Source organism: Rhinopithecus roxellana, chromosome 9 (assembly GCF_007565055.1).
Source record: "Rhinopithecus roxellana isolate Shanxi Qingling chromosome 9, ASM756505v1, whole genome shotgun sequence".
Lineage (NCBI taxonomy): Eukaryota > Metazoa > Chordata > Mammalia > Primates > Cercopithecidae > Rhinopithecus > Rhinopithecus roxellana.
In genome coordinates this window covers 66,658,208-66,683,312 of record NC_044557.1, presented here as the reverse complement: position 1 = coordinate 66,683,312, position 25,105 = coordinate 66,658,208, and the positions used below count along the sequence as shown (strand labels likewise).

General features: G+C 46.5%; 1 protein-coding gene across 1 annotated transcript; it reads left to right on the top strand.

Moving 5' to 3' along the window:
• The first annotated feature begins 1,154 nt into the window (after positions 1–1,154).
• KLF10 (Kruppel like factor 10) lies at positions 1,155–8,271 on the top strand. The gene is made up of 4 exons (XM_010354531.2): positions 1,155–1,491; positions 4,659–4,892; positions 4,995–5,907; positions 6,668–8,271. The coding sequence occupies exons 1-4, from the start codon at positions 1,456–1,458 to the stop codon at positions 6,925–6,927; spliced, it is 1,443 nt and encodes a 480-aa protein (XP_010352833.1). The 5' UTR covers positions 1,155–1,455; the 3' UTR covers positions 6,928–8,271.
• The last annotated feature ends 16,834 nt before the right edge of the window (positions 8,272–25,105 follow it).

Genomic DNA, 25,105 nt, shown 5'->3' with positions numbered 1-25,105 from the left:
CCTTAAATTCAGCCTAAATCGGAGATCTTATCTCCGATTTGCTTTAAGCCCCGTTATCACTACCTTTCTCTCCAACAACAGCTGTGATCGCGCACAAACGGCCAAAAGGGGGCAAATCCGTGCCAAAGCAGAGCCCTGGGCTTTCCTGATCAGAAGGCCCAGCCCCAGTCCCGGGCGCAGCACGCGGGCGGCTTCCTTTCAGAAACCCAGCCTGCCTCCCACCGGCTGGAGCGGGTGGGTGGGGCGGTAGTGGTGGCGGTTTCTGGGGACTGCCGGCAAACCACCTCCAGGCGTGCTCCAGCGGGAGCCTGGAGACCCTAGGAGAGCCCTCCCCACAAGCGGCTTCCAGGCAGACGCTTCCAGAGGTCTTGGTCCGGGGTGGGGGTGAGATGGGGTCTACCTTTGAAACAGCTACAATTTAAACTTCAGCTACACCGAGCTCAAACTCGATTCCGCAGCCGAGTGTCGGCGCCAGAGGACGATAAAAACTCGGGTCTACGGCTCCCTACCACGCCCCTGGTCCCGTCCTGGGGCTTCCAGGAGTCCTCACGCCATCCTCTGGGTTGCCCAGGAGGAAGGATGGGCGAGGCGGGCAGGCGCTGCGAGCACTGCAGATGGGGAGGGCGAGCCCGCGGCACGGCGTGAGCGGGGGAGGGGCTCGCGAGCAGGTGTCGGCTCCGTGACAGGGTCCCCCATCCCGCGCCCCAATGCTCCCCGAGGCTCAGCGAGGCAAAACCCAGAAAATGCTTCAGAAATGCAGCTTAGTCGGTCACCGGGTTCTGCTTCCTCATCGGACGCGCAAGAGGATGGCGCTTCCAATGCAAATCTCTTGGCTCCGGCCCCTTGGCTGGCAGCCGCCGCGTCCCCCGCCTGCCTGGCGTCCCGCCCACTCCGTGGCGGGCTGAGACGAGGCCCGGCGCTGAGGGGACTGGGCGGAGCGGGCATCCCTCCCCACCCCCCACGTGGGGCCGGCCCTCCGCAGTGCCTGGGCGCGCTGCCGTCGCCGCGCCTCCCCGCCCGCTGCACCGCCTCTCTAGGCAGGGGCGGGGGACGAGGGGCGAGGAGTGGGCTAGGGGCGGGGGGCGTCACTGAATCAGGTGGCCTCTGGAGTTCCCCCGGGCAGGGCCGAGGGAACACGCTGCCGGGGATTGTGTACACGCTCCACTGACACCAGCTTCACGCTGCCGGGCAGTCGCTGATCACGCGTGGCCCCGCGAGCCCATTGGCCGGCGCCTCACACACCTTTGCCGCTGATTGGCCGGCCTCAGGCTCCGCCTCCGCCCCCGCCCGCCGCGCGGGGCAGGCTGAGCCGCTACCTGAATGGGGAGGGGGCAGACGGCGCTGAGCGCGGCGGCGGCGGGAGCGACGTCGAGTGTCTCCGGGCGCCCGTCTGTGGCCAAGCAGCCAGCAGCCTAGCAGCCAGTCAGCTTGCCGCCGGCGGCCAAGCAGCCAACCATGCTCAACTTCGGTGCCTCTCTCCAGCAGACTGCGGTAAGTCATTTGGGGATGCCCCTGTGCTTCCTCGCCAGGTCGTGTCTGGGGGGGCCAAAGGGGGCGCGAACCCCGAGCCCCTGACATCAGCCACGCCTGAGAATCGGGGCTGCAGCGGAGTCGTGGGGAAGGAAAGGGCTTCCTGCCTGCAGACTATGGGCATTAGTGAGGGCGTGTGTGCTGGGGAGGGGGTCGAAGCCGGGGACTCGGATCTTGAGACGGGAACAGGGGTCTTGCTCTAGATGTACTGAGGAGGGGAAGGGGCAACTCCGCATGGAGACCCGAGAGGGCTGGTGAGGAGGAGGATGACTGTGGAGCGGGGGAGGAGTGAGGAGGGGGCTGTTGCCCTGCAGCGAGGTTGGGGTACGGCGTGGAAAGGGAGTCGTGGGAGGGACAAGGGGGCTACCCTGCACCTGGCACCGAAGAGAGATGCCCGGTCTGGCTCAGGAACGCGAACCAGGGTAGGAGGGGGCTGCTCGCAAGCACTCGGGAGGCGGGGTGCCCACAGGAGAGGCCAGTGGGCTACCCATCCTGGGGGTCTGAACCCACGCTTGGAAGACGGGGGCTGCTCAGCAGATAGCTGGGGCCCGGGGGAAGGGGCGCCTGGCGTCGGCGCAGGGGATGACACGAGGGCCCGCCGATCGCCCTGGGGGACGAGTTGCTCCTCCAGACGTCTGGAGGGGGACTCTTACCCCAGGGGCAGGTGGCCGCCTTCTGACGACCCCTTGGAAGAGGCGGGGAGCCGCTTCGGGGGCGGGAGGGTGGGAAGCGGGACCCAGCAGCTGGGGCGGGAAGGTGGGCGGGGGGAGCTGGGCCGCGAGACGCGGGGGCCGCGCGTCTGGAGCCGGGGCCTGTGGGGGCTGCACGTCTGAGAACCCGTGGAGACGCGCGGCGGGAGGGGCCTGGAGCTGCCGGAAGCCACGGGGAGGGGGCGCCGCGTCTGCAGGGAGAGACGGGGTGGTCTGAGGTCCCGTGGGCCGCGTGGGCGGGAAGTGCCGAGGGCTCGGCTGGGTTCCCGGGGGCTGCTGACGGGAGGAGGGCGGCGGCTGGGTTTCCGCGGGGACCTGGCTCCTCCTCCCGCATCTGAGGCGGAGGCCGGGGGTGGGTCGGGAGCGGGTGCGCCCGGGGAGCTTCTCGTCCCCGAGTGACCCAGCCCCGGCCTCCGCCAGGGGCGGGAGCGGGGCCCGGCCCTGCTGTCGGTTCCTAAGGGAACGGCGGCTCGCGGGGAGCTGGAAGGGGCGGGCGCCTCCCGGAGCCTGGCGCCCGCAGCCCCGCCCCTCCCCGAGGGCTCGGCGCGCACGGCCGCGCGGTTGGCGGCGGCGCCCGCGGCCCCTCCCGCGGGTCGGGCGCGGGCGGGGGCCCGCAGGCTCAGGAAGTAGGGGAAAGGTGACGGCGCGGCAATTCCCAGTTCACGTTTCCTGCGCCTCCCGGAGCAGCCGCTGATCACGCTTTGTTCACATGCCTCGCCCCCTCCTTGCCCACGCCCCCGCCCCGGGCCGCACAGCCAATCCGGGCCCGGGCCGCCGAGCCGGCCGGCCAATGGCGGGGGCAGGGACGCGGGGACGTGCGAGCGGCGAGGAATGTTCCCAGTGACTCACCCTCGAGCCTCATTGAGGTTAGGGCGGCCCCATCCGTCGGTCCCGGCCAGCGAGGATCTCCCCCGCCGTCCGCCCCCGCCCCTCGTCTGCCTCCCCCGCCAGCGCCTCCGCCCGCGCTTCCCTTTCCTGCCTCGCGCCCCACTCCCTTTCCTCCCCTCCCTGTTTCCCTTCCTTTCCCAGCTCACGCTCTCCTTCCCTGCCGCCTGCCTTTCTTTTTTCCTTTCTTTGCATTGGCGTCTTGGGGCTGTTACACGCGCGCTGTCCATTGCAGCTTACATAAAGGCGGGAGCGATTATGCAATTGCATTGTTAGAGATATTTCAAGAGCAGTGGCTCGTTGTCTTAGGATTTCAACACGAAGGCATCATGCATTTTTGAAAAACTAGTGTTGAGAATAATACCTTGCAACGTAAAGAATTTTTTTTTTTTTTTTTTTTTTTGGTATTTTTACACAATCTCTGACCAAACAAGTCTGAACAGTTTTTTTTTTAATGAAAAATAGGAGAAATGGTGGGTAGTACGTTTTTTTATAGTGTAGTTCAAAGAAGTTTACTATAAAACATTAGGTAGGAGTTCTACACATAAGTGCAAAACGTGCTGTTATTTTGTCATCAAGCAGTTCTTTAAGGAATTAAAATATATTCTACTTTGATTATGCTCACTCTTTAAAGTCGGTTTTTGCAAATTCCAAGTAGAATATTACATTTTTTGATTATCCAGTTTTTAGTAATTTTGCATTAGCTAAGTTGTAGTTATGCATGGCAAACCATTGTGTCAAATAGATTCAGTAAAAGGGAGCACAAATATGAAGAGGTTGAAAATTAAAATAAGCGTTGGAATTTTTTTCTATGTATTTCACTTCATTTTTCTTTACCATAATCAAGTTATCAAATAACTTTAGATCTTAAATAATACAATTTTAACTTGAAAGATACCCTGAGGATCCCTTATCTTTTGATTTTTATCCCAAAGTGCAAAGTGACTTTCCAAAGGTCAGACCCATAGCAACAAGCCAGAGCTCTGCTACATTTTGTCTTTATTAGAAGGTTTTGGCTTTCTTTTTTTCTATCAGGAATTTGTACCTCAAAAGACCTCATACCATACCTGTAATATTTTAAAAAGATAAATTTTTCGCAGCACTCTCCCTTATTTTGTCCGACTCTAGTTGCAGGTAGCTACTCTGGAAAGTCTTTATAAAACACTTTTTTTTCTTCTTAGCCAAATAGTTCTCTTTTTGGATCACAAATGCATTGATAATTTTCGTCTTAGTCCCCTTAATGGGACTAGGTGTGCCTCTCTTCCATGAAAGGATATCAGTGTTAAAGTCTAAGTGTTAGAGAAAGAATGCGGAAGATTTTATTGCCACTACTGTGAGGTTTTTGTTACCTACCTAACAAGTGTAGCTGAACTTCCTAAGTATCATAGTAGGTGTGAGAGGAAAATTATTTCTGATTCTAACTTGGAAAGTTGTGAGTTGTTAAAAAAAAAACAAAACAGTGTTTGCTCTTTTCTCTGTGTGTCATTTGGATGACAAAAAATATGCTTATAAACTTTCCTCTTGTTTTTATAGGAGGAAAGAATGAAAATGATTTCTGAAAGGCCAAAAGAGAGTATGTATTCCTGGAACAAAGCTGCAGAGAAAAGTGATTTTGAAGCTGTAGAAGCACTTATGTCAATGAGCTGCAGTTGGAAGTCTGACTTTAAGAAATACGTTGAGAACAGACCTGTTACACCAGTGTCTGATTTGTCAGAGGAAGAGAATCTGCTTCCTGGAACACCTGATTTTCATACAATCCCAGCATTTGTAAGTATTATTGTTTTTAAGATAGATGTAAATTACAGAATTTCTTAAAATTTACGTAATAAACTGTAGATTTCTCATGCTTATATATTTCCCTTTCTTTAGTGTTTGACTCCACCTTACAGTCCTTCTGACTTTGAACCCTCTCAAGTGTCAAATCTGATGGCACCAGCGCCATCTACTGTACACTTCAAGTCACTCTCAGATACTGCCAGACCTCACATTGCTGCACCTTTCAAAGAGGAAGAAAAGAGCCCAGTATCTGTCCCCAAACTCCCCAAAGCTCAGGCAACAAGTGTGATTCGTCATACAGCTGATGCCCAGCTGTGTAACCACCAGTCCTGCCCAGTGAAAGCAGCCAGCATCCTCAACTATCAGGACAATTCTTTTAGAAGAAGAACCCACCTAACTGTTGAGGCTGCAAGAAAGAACATACCATGTGCTGCTGTGTCACCAAACAGATCCAAATGTGAGAGAAACACAGTGGCAGATGTTGATGAGAAAGCCAATGCCGCACTTTATGACTTTTCCGTGCCTTCCTCAGAGACGGTCATCTGCAGGTCTCAGCCAGCCCCCGTGTCCCCACAGCAGAAGTCAGTGTTGGTCTCTCCACCTGCAGTATCTGCAGGGGGAGTGCCACCTATGCCGGTCATCTGCCAGATGGTTCCCCTTCCTGCCAGCAACCCTGTTGTGACAACAGTCGTTCCCAGCACTCCTCCCAGCCAGCCACCAGCCGTTTGCCCCCCTGTTGTGTTCATGGGCACACAAGTCCCCAAAGGCGCCGTCATGTTTGTGGTACCCCAGCCCGTTGTGCAAAGTTCAAAGCCTCCAGTGGTGAGCCCGAATGGCACCAGACTCTCTCCCATTGCCCCTGCTCCTGGGTTTTCCCCTTCAGCAGCAAAAGTCACTCCTCAGATTGACTCGTCAAGGATAAGAAGTCACATCTGTAGCCACCCAGGATGTGGCAAGACATACTTTAAAAGTTCCCATCTGAAGGCCCACACGAGGACGCACACAGGTACCAGCCACTTCTTTCTTATGTCTTTAGTGTTTAAATGAAGAGGTTTTGGCTGTGATCACACATTTAAACCCAGGATGATAAGGAAGAACTTGCCTTAGCTAGTTTAGAGGATGGTATTTACCAGTGCAAGGTCCTCCAAAAGGCTTTATTGGAGGCCGCTCACGAGTGCCATAATCCCTGCACTTTAGGAGACCAAGGTGGGAGGATTGTTTGAACGCAGGAGTTCAAGAGCAGCCTGTGCAACATAGTGAGACCTCATCTCTACAAATAATTTAAAAATAAGTGTGTAAATAAAGACTTGATTGATGTGCTTTTGTTTCAGTCTCTCAAATGATGATTCTGTAGATGTCTGAGTAGTTACTTTAATAAGGTATCTTTAAAGCTTTTGAATCATAGTTGAAGTCAGGAAGTCTTTTCATTTTTGGCTTTTTAAAGGGATGAGGTCTTGCTCTATTGCCCAAACTGGTCTCAAACTTCTGGGGTCAAGCTACCCTCCTGCCCCAGCCTTCTGAGTAGTTGGGACTACAGATGCATACCACCCCACCTGGCTGCCTTATTTCATGAGGAGAAGAGTTTTGTAAATGTGATCAAGTGACAAGTTGAAATTGGAGCAATACATATCTCATATTCATTTGACGGTTTGATTTATTAGCTTTTATTATTTAAAATATATCTCCTCATATACTTCTAGATAGAATTGAACATATAATTTACTGCAATCTTATACATAACAATGATTTGTATTTCTTTGTTTTAGGAGAAAAACCTTTCAGCTGTAGCTGGAAAGGTTGTGAAAGGAGGTTTGCCCGTTCTGATGAACTGTCCAGACACAGGCGAACCCACACGGGTGAGAAGAAATTTGCGTGCCCCATGTGTGACCGGCGGTTCATGAGGAGTGACCATTTGACCAAGCATGCACGGCGCCATCTATCAGCCAAGAAACTACCAAACTGGCAGATGGAAGTGAGCAAGTTAAATGACATTGCTCTACCTCCAACCCCTGCTCCCACACAGTGACAGACTGGAAAGTGAAGAGTCAGAACTAACTTTGGTCTCAGCGGGAGCCAGTGGTGATGTAAAAATGCTTCCACTGCAAGTCTGTGGCCCCACAACATGGGCTTAAAGCAGAAGCCCCACAGCCTGGCGCGAAGGCCCCTCCTGGGTTAGGTGACAAAAAGGGCTTCGGCCACAGGCAGGTCACAGAATGGCAGGTTTCATTTCTTATCACATAAGAGAGATGAGAAAGCTTTTATTCCTTTGAATATTTTTTTGAAGGTTTCAGATGAGGTCAACACAGGTAGCACAGATTTTGAATCTGTGTGCATATTTGTTACTTTACTTTTGCTGTTTATACTTGAGACCAACTTTTCAATGTGATTCTTCTAAAGCACTGGTTTCAAGAACATGGAGGCTGGAAATAAACATTACGGTACAGAGATGGAGATGTAAAATCAGTTTGTATTATTACAAATATTGTCATCTTTTTCTAGAGTTATCTTCTTTATTATTCCTAGTCTTTCCAGTCAACATCGTGGATGTAGTGATTAAATATATCTAGAACTGTCATTTTTACACTATTGTGAATATTTGGAATTGAACAGCTGTATATTGCTAAGAGGGCCCAAAGAATTGGAATCCTCCTTAATTTAATTGCTTTGAAGCACAGCTACAATTTGTTTTTGTATTTTTGTTTTGAAAGTTTAACAAATGACTGTATCTAGGCATTTCATTATGCTTTGAACTTTAGTTTGCCTGCAGTTTCTTGTGTAGATTTGAAAATTGTATACCAATGTGTTTTCTGTAGACTCTAAGATACACTGCACTTTGTTTAGAAAAAAAATCTGAAGATGAAAATATATATTGTAAAGAAGGGATATTAAGAATCTTAGATAACTTCTTGAAAAAGATGGCTTATGTCATCAGTAAAGTACCTTTACATTATGAGGATATAACGTGTGCTTTATGGAATTAGAAAATTAGTGACCATTATTCACAGGTGGACAAATGTTGTCCTGTTAATTTATAGGAGTTTTTTGGGGATGTGGAGGTAGTTGGGTAGAAAAATTATTATTAGAACATTCACTTTTGTTAACAGTATTTCTCTTTTATTCTGTTATATAGTGGATGATATACACAGTGGCAAAACAAAAGTAAATTGCTTAAAATATATAGTGAAAAATGTCACTATATCTTCCCATTTAACATTGTTTTTGTATATTGGGTGTAGATTTCTGACATCAAAACTTGGACCCTTGGAAAACAAAAGTTTTAATTAAAAATCCTTGTGACTTACAATTTGCACAGTATTTCTTTTGTTGTACTTTATATCTTGTTTACAATAAAGAACTTCCTTTGGTATATAGAATGGTCATTGCATTTCTTAACCATTCTCAACTCTCACCTTGACACTGATCACTTCTATTATCCAAGGACTTAGTGTCTGAATTTCTCTAAGGGTCTCATTCAAATTTAGAACTGTAGGAGTATGTCTTTAACATGAATTGATTTAGAGAGTATACAAAGTGAGGCCAAGTATCTATCTATCTGGTGAGGTAATATGTGAAGCAGCCAGTTCTAAGAAACCACATTTAATTTTTGAACGTTTTTTATTTTTCAAGACACAGTTTCACTCTGTCACCCAGGCTGGAGTGCAAGTGGCATGATCTCAGCTCACTGCAACCTCTGCCTCCCAGGTTCAAGTGATTCTCCTGCCTCAGCCTCCAGAGTAGCTGGGATTACAGGCATGCATCATCACGCCTGGCTAATTTTTATGTTAGTAGAGACGGGGTTTCGCCATGTTGACCAAGCTGGTCTCAAACTCCTGACCTCAAGTGATCCACCCATCTTGGCCTCCCAAAGTGCTACTTTTTAAGCATTCTTGAATGTTTTGGTGATTTGGGGTTGAAATACAGCCCCAACTCTCAATAAAATCTTGTTAAGTAGTAAAGTTGAAGGGAACACCACAGTGAATAATTACAAGCAATGAAACTGCTGTGGCAAATGAAAAGAATACTGACTCATTAAACAGTGAGTAAATTGCTCACCTCTAGAAGTTAACTTGGACAATTAAGTGATACCTTAAATGCAATAAACATATTGGTACTTAAGCTGCATGAAAAGTAATCCACTTCTGAAGAGAAACACTTGTTAGTCACTCATCAGTAGAAAGAACTAAGGGCTGTAAATGCTACTTGGTGCATAGAGTATAATTTTGTAGATTCCTATTTTAGCTTGCACTGAAATCCCCTTGTGGTCAGGAGAACATCTTCCACAATGCCCAACTTAACCAGTGACCTAGAGTCTGCCTTACTGTTGAACAAACACCATGGTAAGGGTCTGTGTACTGACTTGGCACCAGTTGTAGGACAAGTGTCTTGGGACATCTGTACACCTGTTGCTACTTTTCTTGGAAACAATACCACATGAGTATGACACAGCTGCTGGAGAGATGCTTTGCCATTCTGGCCTCTTGTGTAGCTTTGGTGTTGGGCGCCTGGAAGATCCTCTTCCTTTAGAGCTTTTCATGGTGGCAGGTCTCCAGAAGTGGGAATGGAGGAAGATTGCTGAAATATTTTCTGCCTCCCCTAATGCCCAGTCCTTTGTAATGATGTGGCCAGTGAAACTGTGCCACCCGTTGGCTGTGTTCTTTGCAGTCCTAGTTGGTATCTGAGATCTTTCCTTAAGAATCTTGTAAACAGAGTTATTGTTTTTGAGTTGAATGTTGAAGCAGGATCTAATTTTTTTTTTTTTTTTAGATGGAGTCTTACTCTGTTGCCCAGGCTGGAGTGCAGTGACATGATCTCAGCTCTCTGTAACCTCCACCTTCTGGGTTCAAGTGATTACCCTGCCTCAGCCTTCCCGAGTAGCTGGGACTACAGGCGCCCAAAACTAATAAGTTAAACTTAGTACAATACTATTAAGTTTTCATAAGGAGGCCGGGCGCGGTGGCTCAAGCCTGTAATCCCAGCACTTTGGGAGGCCGAGACGGGTGGATCGCGAGGTCAGGAGATCGAGACCATCCTGGCTAACACGGCGAAACCCCGTCTCTACTAAAAAATACAAAAAACTAGCCGGGCGAGTTGGCGGGTGCCTGTAGTCCCAGCTACTTGGGAGGCTGAGGCAGGAGAATGGCGTAAACCCGGGAGGCGGAGCTTGCAGTGAGCTGAGATCCGGCCACTGCACTCCAGCCTGGGCGACAGAGCGAGACTCCGTCTCAAAAAAAAAAAAAAAAAAAAAGTTTTCATAAGGATACTAAAATGGAGAAAAGTTGAAGCAGAAACACCTTTTTACTAGCTTAATTTTTTACTAGCTTTTCTGCTTTTCTCTATTACAGGACCTAATCCAGGATCTCAAACTGCATTTAGCTGTCATGTCTCTGTAGCCTCCTCCAATCTGTAGTAGTTTCTGAGTCCTGTCATTTGAACATTACTTGTCAGTTACTTTGCAAAATGTCCCTTAATGTGGGTTTGTCTGATGTTTATTCATGATTAGATTGAGGCTATGGGGTGTGTGGGAAAGATGCCCCAGAGTGATAATGCCCTTCTCAACACATCTTACCTACGAACACATGGTGTCCATATGCATTACTAGTGACGCTAACCTCACGCACTTTGGCTCGGGTAGTATCTGCTGGAATTTTCCACTGTAAATTTACCATGTTTCTCTTTATAATTATTAAATATGCAGAGAGACATACTTTAAGACTATGCAAATAACCTGTTTCTGCTTACACTTTTCCTCATTTATTTTAGTATCCTTATGGAAATCTTGCCTGGGGCAATTATTACTGTGATATGCTAATTCCCTCATTATTTATTAAGTTGGAATTACGTAAGAGTTGTTTCTTCTCCTCCATTTATTCAGTTTTTTTTAAATGTCAGCATGGACTTGAATATTTATCTCATTCTTTGAGTTCTAACACTATACTTAATTATTCTGTGACTCAATTGTTCCATCTTCAGCCCTTATTAGCTCTTTCAGTATTCAACCATTTTTAATAACTGCAGATGAAAATTTTATATGGTTCAACCTATCATTTCTCACTGGAATGAGAACTGTTTAGTATTAGTAACTACTTTTTAAAAGTGTTTTCTACCTGCATTGCTGCCACCCTGTCTAATCCAGCATCTCTCACTCAAGCCAGTGCAGCCACCCCTAACTGGCCTCCCTGCCTCTGTCCTGTCTTCTTACTATCCAGTCTCCTCACAACGGAGTCTTTTGAAAATGCAAACCTGATCATGTCACTTTTCTGTTTAAAACACTTCGGAAATCTCCCAGTGCCCTCAGAGTCAAGTTTAGGTTTTATAACATGGTCTAGAACAGTGCTGTCTAATAGAAATATAATGTGAGCCATATATAATTTGAAATCATCTAGTAGCCACATCAAAAAAGTAAAAAAAAAAAAAAAAAAAAAAAAAAAAAGTATATTTAAATTTAAAATTTTTATTTAAAAAACATTTAATTTAATGTTCGTGGTAATCTTTGCAACCTAGTCTAGTCTCAGTAGGGACTAGCCTCATTCCAAGTGCTCTGTAGCCACAGGTGGCTGGCGGCTGCTGCAGTGGACTAAACAGGTCTAGAAGACCATGCACCTTTTGGCTTCTACCAACCTCCTAGCACACCACTTTCCATCTTATACTGTACATTGTGTCTAAGCTCCGAGCCTTCCTATGTGCTATGTCTTCTGGGAATGTTTTCTCTGCCCCCCGACCCCCTTTTTCCCCCCTCCCGAGGCGTAGTATCACCGTTGCCCAGCCTGGAGTGCAATAACGTGATCTCGGCTCACTGCAACCTCTGCCTCCCAGGTTCAAGTGATTCTCCTGCCTCAGCCTCCCAAGTATCTGGGATTACAGGTGCCCACCACCACACCCGGTTTATTTTTGTATTTTTAGTAGTGAGGAGGTTTCATCATGTTGGCCAGGCTAGTCTTGATCTCCTGACCTTAGGCGATCCACCAGCCTTGGCCTCCCAAAGTGTTGGGATTATAGGTGTGAGCCATGCGCCTGGCCTTCCCTGCCCTTTTACTTTGATATTTTCACTATCATAATAATCATTATTACCCTTTACTTCATGTCTTTTTTCCTTGACTGTAAAACTTCATGAGGACAAGCATCCTGTGGGTCTAGCTCACTGCTACATCACCAGCATCTAGCACAGTCCCTGACATGTAGCAGAGGCTTAACAATTTTACTAAACTGAAAGTTGAGCCACAAAGAGGCCTGTGCAATTTTCGGGAGGGAGAACAACTAGGAAGTTGTTACACGATGTGCAGGATACAGAAAAAGGAGGCGAGAAGCTGAAGATTGCCTTTTTCTTGTTCCCATCATTCTTTGATCGTGCTGGAAGGACCATTTATTCCATCTTCCAAACTCTTAAAGAGTCTCATGGCATTTGAATTCTCTTCATTGCATTTTTAAGGGGGCAGGGAAGAAATCTGATCAAGACAGATACACACTAGGCTCACTAAGGCCCTTCATGTGAGTCTAATGCTTCAGCCTGGAAGGGCCGAGAAGTGTTGCCTTGGCTCTTACCCTACTCTTTCTGTTTAGAAGACTTTCAGAATAAGGTGGAGTTTTATTCCTTCCGTTAGAACAAGCCAAAGATGAGAGAGTTGTGCTTCCTTGAAATTCTGTGTCTGTCAATTTGAGGCCGCATTATGTGGGCAGAACTGGCACAGGTGTGGCCTGATGATTTCCTTGGGGCAGGGATGTTTTTGTCACTCATGCTGATCCTCATTCCCTTGGGATTGTGAATTCCTAGAGCTCTGGGCATAACTTTATATCATTTTTAGCCCATGCTTGATGGGCATCTGAGATTGGGCACTTCATCATGAATGAACTAAATTCAGACTTGGAGAATTCCCTCAAGCTGGGATCATTATAAAGAGAACAAAGGGATTTCGGTAAATTGACGAACTCAGTTCATACATTGGAGGCTTCTATGGTAACTCTACCCAAATGTGTGCTTTCTAATTAAATGATGAGTCCTCATGCTCTAGCTTTCCTCAGCAAATGGCCATGGTTTCAGGCTTTGTGCTTTCCTTCCCATTAGGTTGACCTCGCTGCAATGAGATTTACTGTTAATGGGGCACCCAAATAATTACCATATGTAGGTAGAAATGTGGGCACCCTAGGTATCAAAATTCTCTAATCATCCAATTCTAGGTGGCTTCCCTTTTTTAGAATTGGCAGCCACCCTCAGTGGGCATTCTAAAGCATCTGCTGCCATGTGTGTGTTCCCAGACACCAGTGCTGTAATGGTGCCAGCAAACATCGAATACATTATACTTTCCAGGGGCTTTTGTGTACAAAACTTTATTTGAACTCATCAGTAGCTTGATGAGCTGAATAGGGCAGGTGCATTTAGTCTCATTTTTAAAGGCAGACCCAGACCCAGAATGATAAAGCAAGCTTCTTAAGGAATAAACTAGTTATCAGTGTAACCAGGACTGGAACCCAACTCGACGGAGACTTCCGTCGAGCGCACTGGACATCAGCAAAGCCCTGGAACTAGACAAGATCTTCTGGGCAGCATCTTAAGGGAATTTTATTCTGATGCCTTAATCCAGTCCTGGCATTTTGTTGACCAACTTAAGCAAAGCATGAGAAATGATAAAGCTGGTTTTCAAAGAGCACTGCCTCTAATTTTTTACACAGGTAACTGTGCCCTGGAGGTGTCAGTATCAGCGAAGAGTACTGATCAAATTAAAAGACCTGGTATATTAAGGTTCTCCCAGAGAAATAGAACCAATGGAACAAACAGAACAGATATACGTATGTATTCCTTATATGAAACGAAAGAAAAGGAATCGGATCATGTGATTATAGGGACTGAAACGTTGCAAAATCAGCAGTCAGCCAGCTAGAGACCCAGGAGAACCGATAGTGTAGTTCCAGTCCAAATGCCAGCATGTTCAAGAACCAGGAAGAGACTGTTTCAATGTGAGTACAAAGGCTGGAAGAAAAAGACAAAGTCCCAGCTCGAAGGCAGTCAGGCAGCAAGGCTTCCTCTTACTTAGCCTTTTGCTCCATTCAGGCCTTCAACTGATTGGATGAGGCCCATCTCCATTGGGGAGGGCAATCTACTGTATCCAGTCTACCAATCCACATGTTCATGTCCTCCAGAAACACCCTCACACACCCCCCCACAATGTTTGACCACATATATGGGCATCCTGTGGCCCAATCGAGTTGTCACATACAATTACCCACCATGGGCCAGGTGTGGTGGCTCACACTTGTAATCCCAACACTTTGGGAGACCAAGGCAGGAGGATTGCTTGAGCCCAAGGAGCTTGAGACCAGCCTGGGCAACATAGGGACATCCCATTTGGACAAAAAAAAAAAAAGGAAAAAGTTAGCCAGGTGTTACCATCACATTGGGGATTAAGTAAAAATAAATAAATACATACATACAAATAAAAATAATAATAAAAATTAGCCAGGCATGGTGGTGCGCACCTGTAGTCCTAGCTACTTAGAGGCTGAGGTAGGAGGATCACTTGAGCCTGGGAGGCTGCCGAGCTGTGACTGCGCCATTGCACTCCAGCCTGAGCGACAGCATGTGAGACCCTGTCTCGAAAAAAACAAACAAAACACCACACCTGGGTTCCAGTCCTGGTTACACTGATAACTAGTTTATTCCTTAAGAAGCTTGCTTTATCATTCTGGGTCTGGGTCTGCCTTTAAAAATGAGACTAAATGCACCTGCCCTATTCAGCTCATCAAGCTACTGATGAGTTCAAATAAAGTTTTGTACACAAAAGCCCCTGGAAAGTATAATGTATTCGATGTTTGCTGGCACCATTACAGCACTGGTGTCTGGGAACACACACATGGCAGCAGATGCTTTAGAATGCCCACTGAGGGTGGCTGCCAATTCTAAAAAAGGGAAGCCACCTAGAATTGGATGATTAGAGAATTTTGATACCTAGGGTGCCCACATTTCTACCTACATATGGTAATTATTTGGGTGCCCCATTAACAGTAAATCTCATTGCAGCGAGGTCAACCTAATGGGAAGGAAAGCACAAAGCCTGAAACCATGGCCATTTGCTGAGGAAAGCTAGAGCATGAGGACTCATCATTTAATTAGAAAGCACACATTTGGGTAGAGTTACCATAGAAGCCTCCAATGTATGAACTGAGTTCGTCAATTTACCGAAATCCCTTTGTTCTCTTTATAATGATCCCAGCTTGAGGGAATTCTCCAAGTCTGAATTTAGTTCATTCATGATGAAGTGCCCAATCTCAGATGCCCATCAAGCATGGGCTAAAAATGATATAAAGTTATGCCCAGAGCTCTAGGAATTCACAATCCCAAGGGAATGAGGATCAGCATGAGTGACAAAAACATCCCTGCCCCAAGGAAATCATCAGGCCACACCTGTGCCAGTTCTGCCCACATAATGCGGCCTCAAATTGACAGACACAGAATTTCAAGGAAGCACAACTCTCTCATCTTTGGCTTGTTCTAACGGAAGGAATAAAACTAAATGGAGCCGTCTGTTGTTTTAAGCTTCCCCTGCCAGTTGGCATCCTGATCTTGACAGAGATTAGAAATTCATGGCTCCCTACCATGGATGCCAACAATCCCTGCATGACCTTGATTGACCAGCTTGGCAGCGAGATGCCGAAAGGGAGAAAATGCTCCTAAAATATAAAAAGGTGACACCTTATCTTTCTTTTATTTTCTTGGAAGCATTTACTTTTTAATTCTAAATTTTAATTCTAAATTGGAGGCACAGCCTGGGTTTAGAAAAATCTATATAAAATTCTGAGAAGAAAAGTTAAGAAATAACGTGACATGAAGAAAGGATGACCCAGGCTGTGGTAGAAGCAGTTTCCTATTTCTCTGATTAAGCTGTGTGAAGCTTGAATATCAGTTTCAAAAAGGCACCCTTTTAGTTTGCACAATCTCATCGAAAAGATAAGTACAAGCACTGAGTGTTTATTACCACTAGACAAAGTAAAACAGTGTGGCCTTGTGAAAGGAATCTTCTCCTGGGGTCATGGGACCATCATGCTGGTATCACTTCTACGCTGGCTACAAATGTAAGCTAAGTAAGCAATTTAACTATTTCACAGCTTTGTTTCAGTATCTATACAATGAGGTTATAGCGCTCATCTAACCTGTTTCTCAAGATACAATTAGGCTTGAAAACTGTGTGTGTATGTGTTTGCTGGGGGGATGTTGGCAGTGGAGGGAGGGGGGTCAAACACTAAGAGGGCTGCCCAAATGTCAATGGTGGGTATTGCACTGTCACAACTCAGATCAATTATTAAGACAGAAAAGGCCCCTATAGGTGGGGCAGCAATCCAATGTCAGTATAGAAATTGTCATGTTGTGGTACCTGTTAGGGAGGAAGGTCAAATTCCGAATGTTCACAAAATTGGGATGAAGCAATGAAGCAGCTCATTTCCAAGATGGCACTAAATAATTTTTGCTCTTGGATATTCACATCCTCATGTAGTGTCTGCTCATTTTGACTAGAGTTGATCTATATAACCAGTAGGATGGTGTATAAATGACGGTATGTAATTTCCAAGACTCCTCCTAAAAGATATTATTGTTTCCAGCATGATCCTCTTGGATCACTCACTCTGAGGGAAACCAGTTGCCATGTTGTGAGGACGCACAAGCAGGTCTATGCGGAGGTCTACATGCTGAGAACTACACCTTTTGCCAACAGCTAGCACCATGATGCCAACCAAGCGAGAGAGCTACTTGGAAGTAGATCTTCCAGTCTCAATAAAGCCTTCAGATGACGGCAACCCTAGCTGATATTTTGACTGTAACCTCTGACAATCCTGAGCCAGAACAATGCAGCTAAGCCATCCCCGATTCTTGATCTACAGAAACTGTGATAGATAATAAATTATATAATTATCTTAAGCCACTACATTTTGGGATAATTTGCTAACACAGATTTAGCAATGGATATTACAAGCAGTAAAGTATTTCTACAGAGTAGGCAATAAGATCCCAAAGTCCTGAAATGAAGACAACGTTCAGTTTAGTCCAGTTTCCATGCTGATTTTAGCTCTTTAATTGGACAATATATTTGGGAAGTGGCAAGATGGAGGAACAATGAACATATAGATTCTAGAGATTTCTACTAATTGGGACAATAGTATTGAAACTTCTAAGCTTTGACTACCTTTTTTAAAAATAGAAGAGTGTCTGGTATACTGGTTGTATTAGTTTGTATTAGTTGTATTCGTTTGTATTAGTTTGCTAGGGTTGTATTAGTTTGCTAGGGCTGCCATAACCAAGAACCACTGACTGGGTAGGTTAAACAACAGAAATTTATTTCCTCACAGTTCCAGAGGCTAGAAGGCCAAGATCAAGGTGTCAGCAGGATTGGTTTCTCCTGAGGCTTCTCTCCTTGACTTGTGGGTGGCCGTCTTCTCCCTGTGTCTTCACATGATTATCCTCCCGTGTCTGTGCTGTAATCTCTTCTTTTAACAATACCAGTCATATTGAATTAGAACCTGTTCCAGTGAACTCATTTACCCTTAATTAACTCTTTTGAAACCTATTTCTAAATACAGTCGCATTCTGAGGTACTGGGGTTAGGACTTTAACATATGAATTTTGGGAAGGACCAGAGCATTGGTCAACATGTCAGTCTATATTAGTCCATCATAATACACCAATAGCAGTATTTTTTTCCTTCCTTTTCTTCCTTCCCTCCTTCCTTTCCCTTCCTTCCTTCTTTCCCTTCCTCCTTTCCTCTCTTCCTTTTTTCCTCCCTCCCTTCCCTTCTTCCTTCCTTCTTTTCCTTCCTTCTTTCCTCCCTTCCTTCCCTCCCCCTTTCCTTCTTTCCTCCCTTCCTTCCCTCCCTCCTTCCTTCTTTCCTTCCCTCTTCCCTTCCTTCTTTCCTTCCTTCCTTCTTTCCTCCCTCACTCCCTTCCTTCCCTCCCCCTTTCTCTCCTCCCTCCCTTCCTTCCTTCTCTTCCTTTCTTGCTTTCTTCCTCCCTCCCTCCTTCACTTCCCTCCCTTCCTCCCCCCTCCGCTCCTTCCTCCCTCCCTCTCCCTCCCTCCCTTCCTTCTCTTCCTTCCTTCTTTCCTTCCTCCCTCCCTCCCTTCCTTCTCTTCCTTCCTTCTTTCCTTCCTCCCTCCCTCCCTTCCTTCCTTCTCTTCCTTCCTTCTTTCCTTCCTCCCTCCCTCCCTTCCTTCCCTCCCTTCCTCCCCCCTCCCTCCTTCCTTCCTTCCTTTCTCCCTCCCTCCTTCCCTCCTTCCTCCCTTTCCTACCCCACTTCCTTTCTCCCTTTCTTTCCTTCGTTCCTCCCTCCCTCCATTTTTCCTTCTTTCCTGCCTGCCTTTCCTTCTTTTTTCTTGTTTTTTGAGACAGGATCTCAATCTATCACCCAGGCCGGAGTGCAATGGTGCCATCAGGGCTCATTGCAGCCTCAACCTCCACAAGCTCAGGTGATCCTCCCACCTCAACCCCTGAGTAGCTGGGACCCTAGATGCACGCCACCAAGCCAGGCTAATTTTTTAATTTTTGATAGAGATGGGTTTTCACCATGTTGCCCAGGCTGGTCTTGAATTCCTGAGCTCAAACAGTCTGCCTACCTCAGCCTCCCAAAGTGCTGGGATTAAAAGCGTGCACCACCACACCTGCCCACCAACAACAGTATTTTCTAAACTGGTCTGAAGTTCCTATTTCTAGCATCAGGTAAATCTAGAGAGCTGCTCCCACACCCTTAGCCCATGTCACAAAGGGACATTATGCCCAGTGCAAAGTGCAACTCCCAGCCAATAGGAAGACACATTTTTCAACTATGCACTGAGGTATTTCTTGGTCATGGAATATTCTTTCTCCTCAACAAAGTTTTCCTTCATTACATGTTTAAAAGCATTATTTGTGACAATCCACTTTTTTCTCTAATTATCTCCAAAGTAAGCTTGTCCTTCTTTGGACATAAATCAGATTCAGAATCCTCTCTCTATTCCCAACAATATCATTAATCATGATGGTCTTTTTTTAAATCCATATTTAGATTTGTTCACTTTGATTTTTCTAAGAGATTATATATTTTCTTCCCAAATTTAAATTTAGTTCAACCAATAACATTCAGTCAAGGTTTTAGTCAGCTTTGCTGGTTGGAGTTATGGCCCGGCCACGATGCCTTCTGATACCATTCATCACATCCATTCTATTCTTTGCCAGTGTGGTTCTAATAACAATGATTTTCATACAGAAAGGGGGCCTAAGTCCCCATCTCTATAGAGGTCATAAGACTGAGTTCATAAAATATTTCAGACTCTTTAGCCACGTATGGTGGTGCATGCCTGTAATTTCAGCTGCTCGGGAGGCTGAGGCAGGGAAATTGATTGAACCTGGGAGGTGGAGGCTGCAGTGAGCTGAGATCGTGCCACTGCATTCCAGCCTGGGTGACGACAGTGAAACTGTCTCAAACAAACAAAACAAATATATATTTCAGACTCTGTTTTTCAGACACATGGTAGCATTGCACTTTCCCCTTGTGTCTGGGAGGTCTGGCCAATGGGCTGTGAATGGAAATAATGACTTTCTGTCTACTATGGTGGCCAGCAATATTGGGGCTAGTCAGCCTTAGCTCTGCAGCAACTATGACAAGGAATCATGGGTGAGAATTAAACCTTGCTGGTTTAATTGTGATTGTGATTGGAGGGATTATTTGTTACCACAGCATAACTTTGGCTTATATCTTATATAATATATCCTGATTGACACAATCCCTTTTGTCTCATGAGACTGCCTTCGAGTGAACTTATTCCCTCCTTCCAAGGAGGGAGCAGTGGATTATATAGATTTAGAAAAATGTGAGCCATATGTAATTTGAAATTTTCTAGTAGCCACATGAAAAAAGTAAAAAAAAAAAAAAAAAAAAAAAAAAGTTTATATTTAAATTTAAAATTTTTATTTAAAAAGCATTTAATTTAATGTTCGTGGTAATCTTTGCAATCTAGTCTAGTCTCCATAGGGACTAGCTTCATTCCAAGTGCTCTGTAGCCACAGGTGGCTGGCAGCTGCAGCCACCATTTGATATGGCACTTCTGCAAATCAAAATGTATTGAAAGGGGTGACTTTAAAGGACAGAAAAACCTCGAAACTCTTCCTCCCTGACAGTAAGTACCTTATATTTGCATAATTAAGAGGGGCCAAATTCAAGCTCACTGGACCTTGAACAAAGAAGCACTGATGCAAGGTGGCTGGTAGTGTCTACCTGGTCTATCCAGACACAGGAGCAAGCTACATCTCCCTCCCCCTTCACACACCACTAGAGCCATGGTTGAGCTGGAAGAGACAAAGTGAAGGTTATGAACCACTGTTTTAATCGTTCTAATGACACCATCTAGATAACTCATGAGGCCTTCTGGAATTAAGGCCTTAACTTTGGGATTCACAAATATTTCATGGTAATAATCTACTCCTCTCACCTGAAACATCTTATGTGTAGGAAGGACAACTGGAGGGTGAAACCCTCTGGGAGGTGCTGCAGGGAGCAGGGAAGCAAGCAGCCCCCAGAGTTTTGTCCTTAGCAGCTTTGCAGACTAGAGAAGAAAGAACAAAGGACTGGCAATTGCTGCCTGGTGCCTAGTTTCAATGGTGAGGATATTATACATGCTAAAGGAGTAAAATGTAATCTCCTTCCCCCAGTTTTGTTTGTTTGTTTGTTTTTCTGAGACGGAGTCTCACTCTTGTCATCCAGGCTGGAGTGCAGTGGCGCAGTCTTGGCTTACTGCAACCTCCGCCTCCCGGTTCAAGCGATTCTCCTGCCTCAGCCTCCTGAGAAGCTGGGATTACAGGCAAGTACCACCACGCCCGGCTCATTTTTATATTTTTAGTAGAGATGGGGTTTCACCATGTTGGCCAGGCTGGTCTCGAACTCCTGACCTCAGGTGATCTGTCTGCCTTGGCCTCCCAAAGTGCTGGGATTACAGGTATGAGCCACCGCGCCTGGCTCTACTTCCCCAAATATTTTAAGAAAGGTAGTGTAGGCCGGGCGTGGTGGCTCATGCCTGTAATCTCAGCACTTTGGGAGGCCGAGGTGGGTAGATCACCTGAGGTCAGGAGTTCAAGACCAGCCCGGCCAACACAGTGAAACTCCGTCTCTACTAAAAATACAAAATTAGCCGGGCGTGGTGGGGGGCCCCTGTAGTCCCAGCTACTAGGGAGGCTGAAGCAGGAGAATTGCTTGAACCTGGGAGGTGGAGGTCGCCGTGAGCCGAGATGGTGCCACTGCACTCCAGCCTGGGCAATAGAGAAAGACCTTTTCTCAAAAAAAAAAAAAAAAAAGAAAAGAAAAAGAAAGGTAGTGTAGTGTGGTGATTAAAAGCACAAGTTCTGGACTGTTGGCTTTGAAATCCTAATTCCAAAAATAGCTGGCTAAGTGACTTTGGGCAAGTGAGGATGAAGTATGAGGTTGGAATGAACGAGCACATAGGAGCATAGGAATGCCTGGCACAGAGCGAATGCCACGTTGACGTGCTTATGAGAATGATGATGTCCGTGTGTCAATAGCCACAAGGATCCTGTCTGCGTGTAAGGCTGACCTATTTGGGACCTTTGTCTTTAGGGGCAAAAAGGGAGTTCTCATAGATGACTTCGTAGGCACAGTTCTTGGAGTGACACATGTGCTATTTGGTAATAAAGATTCCAGAGTTAGGCAAGACAGCTGAGTCCCTGACTGCCTGTTTGTAGGAGCTGAAACTGGAGCTACAAACTGGCTCCTTCTCCTCGGGCTGTTGCTTAAGTGAAGAGGCTTTCAGCCTTTTTTTCGGAATCTGAACATTTTGGGGGATTGTTTGGTTTTGTTTTCAGGCTTTCTTTAGCAGCTGTGTAGAAAATCCTTTTTAATGGGAGTACATATGGCTGTGCCTAAACCACCCTGCATCTCTTGGCCAGTGCACAGGCACCCTGGGTGGTCTCTGCAGTGGCCAGCTGCCACCATGGAAGAGGACTGGAGCAAGAACTTGGCACCGGCCCTGACTTCTCTGCTCTGGTTTGGCTGGTTTAGCCCTGGACCTGCCCAGTGGCCGTGTCTGGGATGGAGGTTAACAGGCAAGAACAGCTTCAGGTTAGGCTGATCCTAGGAGGCTCAACTCAGGCCCAGGCTAAACCCCCAAGGGAAGATCAGGGTGAGCTTTAAAGCACAAATTCTATTCTCCTGTGCTTGCAAAGTTGAAAACAAACCATTGTGGTCCTGGGTTCAACCCATGGGCTTCCCCACTTACCTAATCTTGGACATAACGTTTAACTTTCCCAAGCCATTATTCTCATGTGTAGATAGAATGGACATGATAGTAAGACTCACCTCCAGATAATTGTTTCAGGGGTGAGCAGACATACGGCACTGGAATTAGCATGTATATAGGAGTTGCTCGATAAATGTTAATCAGCACTGTTATCCTAACTCCCACCCTCCACCCCCACTGCAAGAGTATCCTGTCAATGCCTGTTTCTGCTCTTATTACTTCTCTTGTCTAGCAATGTCTTCTTCTGCTCCATGGCACACATACAACTCCTATTCATGATTAATGCCCATGGCAGGGCAGGGGAGGGAAAGGGCCCATCGCAGAGCCACCTGGAAAGAGTTTGTATCTGTTTGCTCAGGCTGCCATAGCAAAGAACCACGAACTGGCTAGAAGGAAGAGAAGGGAATAAGAGATGGAAAGAAAAACCAAAACTGGATTCCAGGGAAACCTTGGCCTGAAATCTTCTCCCCATCAGCTGCTAGGCAGAGCTGCCTGCCGACTGAGCCCCGGCTGCCATCCTTGCTGAAAGACCTGTGCTTACGCTCATGGAGGAAACTGAGGATGCTGGGACATTACTGGGGGACTGAAGTAGCCTTTTTTTCTTTCTTTTTTTTTTCCTTTTTTGAGTCAGAGTCTCAGTCTGTCACCCAGGCTGGAGTGCAGTGGCATTATCTTGTCTCACTGCAACCTCCACCTCTTAGGCTCAGGTGATTCTCCTGCCTCAGCCTCTCTAGTAGCTGGGATTGCAGGAACACACTACCACGCCCAGCTAGTTTTTGTATTTTTGGTAGAGACGGGATTTCACCATGTTGCCCAGGCTGGTCTTGAACTCCTGAGCTCAAGCAATCTGCCCACCTCAGCCTTCCAAAAGTGCTGGGATTACAGGCGTGAGCCACTGCACCCTGCTGAAGTAGCCTTTTTTCTGACATCAGATGTGGCACTTCCAACCCTCACTTTCAGGGACCTCTGTCTTCATTGGCCAGCCCTCAGGCAGCAGAGCACTGCATTCAGACGGCAGTCTGGGGAGACCACAGTGTGAACCCAGAAAATCTGAGACAAATCTCTGTTAACTTTAAACAGTTTATTTTGCCAAGGTTGAGGATGTGTCCCTGACCCAGCCTCAGAAAATCTTGATGACATGTGCCCAAGGTGGTTGGGGCACAGCTTAGTTTTAAACATTTTAGGGAGACATAAGACACCAATCAATGTATGTAAGAAGTACATTGGTTTGGTCTAGAAGGGTGGGACAACTTGAAGCAAAGGCAGGAAGACTTGAAGGGGTGGGGCGGGGCTTCCAAGTCACAGATAGGTGAGAGAAAAATGGTTGCATTCTTCTGAGTTTCTCATTAACCCTTCAGAAGGATGCAATCAGATATGCATCTGTGTCAGCGACGAGAGAGGGGACTTTGAATAGAATGGGAGGCAGGTTTGTCCCAAGCAGTTCCCAGCTTGACTTTTCCCTTTAGCTTAATGACCCCAAGATTTATTTTCCTTTCACAGTGAGAAACCAGCCATTCACATAATATCCATGCTTTTGGGGTATGTGGTGTGTGTGTGTGTGTGTGTGTGTGTGTGTGTGTGTGTGTGTGTTTAAGTGATAGAAACTGAAATATGTTATGTGATGAGCATTAATACTGACTTTTGCTTTCAGTTACACAAATATTTATGGTGGTCTTGCTCTGTACAGGCCATGCTTCCAGAATTAGCAGTCTAAAATACAGAATTTTCCCTCTGATTTGTCCCTTTTGTTGGTTTTTACTAGGGAACTGGCTGAACCAAGAGGTCAGAAATTCTGCCCTTCGCCCCCCCCACTTGGCGTTCTGGTTTTGGGTGATGTATCGCTTTGAGTTTTTCCATGCTGGTTGTGTTTACATTAAGCCCCTGGTTAGTGCACACCTTTGGCTGTTCTGTCTTGCCCCAGTTTCGGGTGTGTCCTACACCGTAGTGTGAGCAGCTGCTACAGGGCAAGTACTACCTCATGTCAGTTGCCTGAATGCCTCTTCTTGTGCTGAACAATGAGGTATTATAAATTCATATCCCCTCGGGGTAAAATACAGAATGTAAAGACTCCTCCTGAGAGTCACCCCATTACCCATAGAGTGGGGTCCAAACCTCTCATAGCATTCAGGAGATTTTCATGATCTGATCATAGCCTCCTAGTCCAGCATCACCCACCACCACTGCCTCCCATGAACTACAAACGCCAGGGGCATCACATTCCTGCCTTCGAGGAGCTCAGAGCTGGTGTGGAGAGGCCCAGAATGCCTTTACAGATCCAGTAACAATGGCAGGCTCCCCTAAAAGAGCCACGTATGCACTCAGAGACACGTGTGGAGGTGGCGGGAATGCTGGGCAATGCAGCCCCACTTGCAGGTTGGATGCTCTAGCTCCACGCCCATCCTTCTTGGCCTCGTTGTCATCTTCTTCCTTTCTCAAAAAGGGCCTGCCCCTCCTCCCTGCCCTCCTGGCCTGTGCTGCAGCACGCACAGGTCTACTTTTGGAGGCAAAGATGTCTCTCAGTGACACACCACACAGTGTTTCCACATAGCACGGGTACTCTGCCCTCCACAGGCCTCTGCTGGTGCAGACTGGCCAGGTTTAGGTGGAGTGGGAGAGATAGCCCACGAATGGGGATACCTACAAGATGCAGGCTGAGTGCGGCAGGGCCCCTGGCCTCCAGTTTTGTTTTGTATATTTTTTGGAGGGGAAGACTGTTATTCTCAGCTTCCCAGTTCTGACCAGAGGACTTTTTCCATGTATTCACAGAGGATCCGTCTCTCAGCAACAGACTAAAATTACAAATTCCACAAGACTGCTGTCTGAGCCAGAATGACATTTAAAATTTTTTTTAATCTCTTATCTTTTTATTTAATTTTTTGTTCGTAAATTTCCCCCATACTATGCTAATATAGAGAATGACGGTTTATTACTTTATGCTGGATATTAG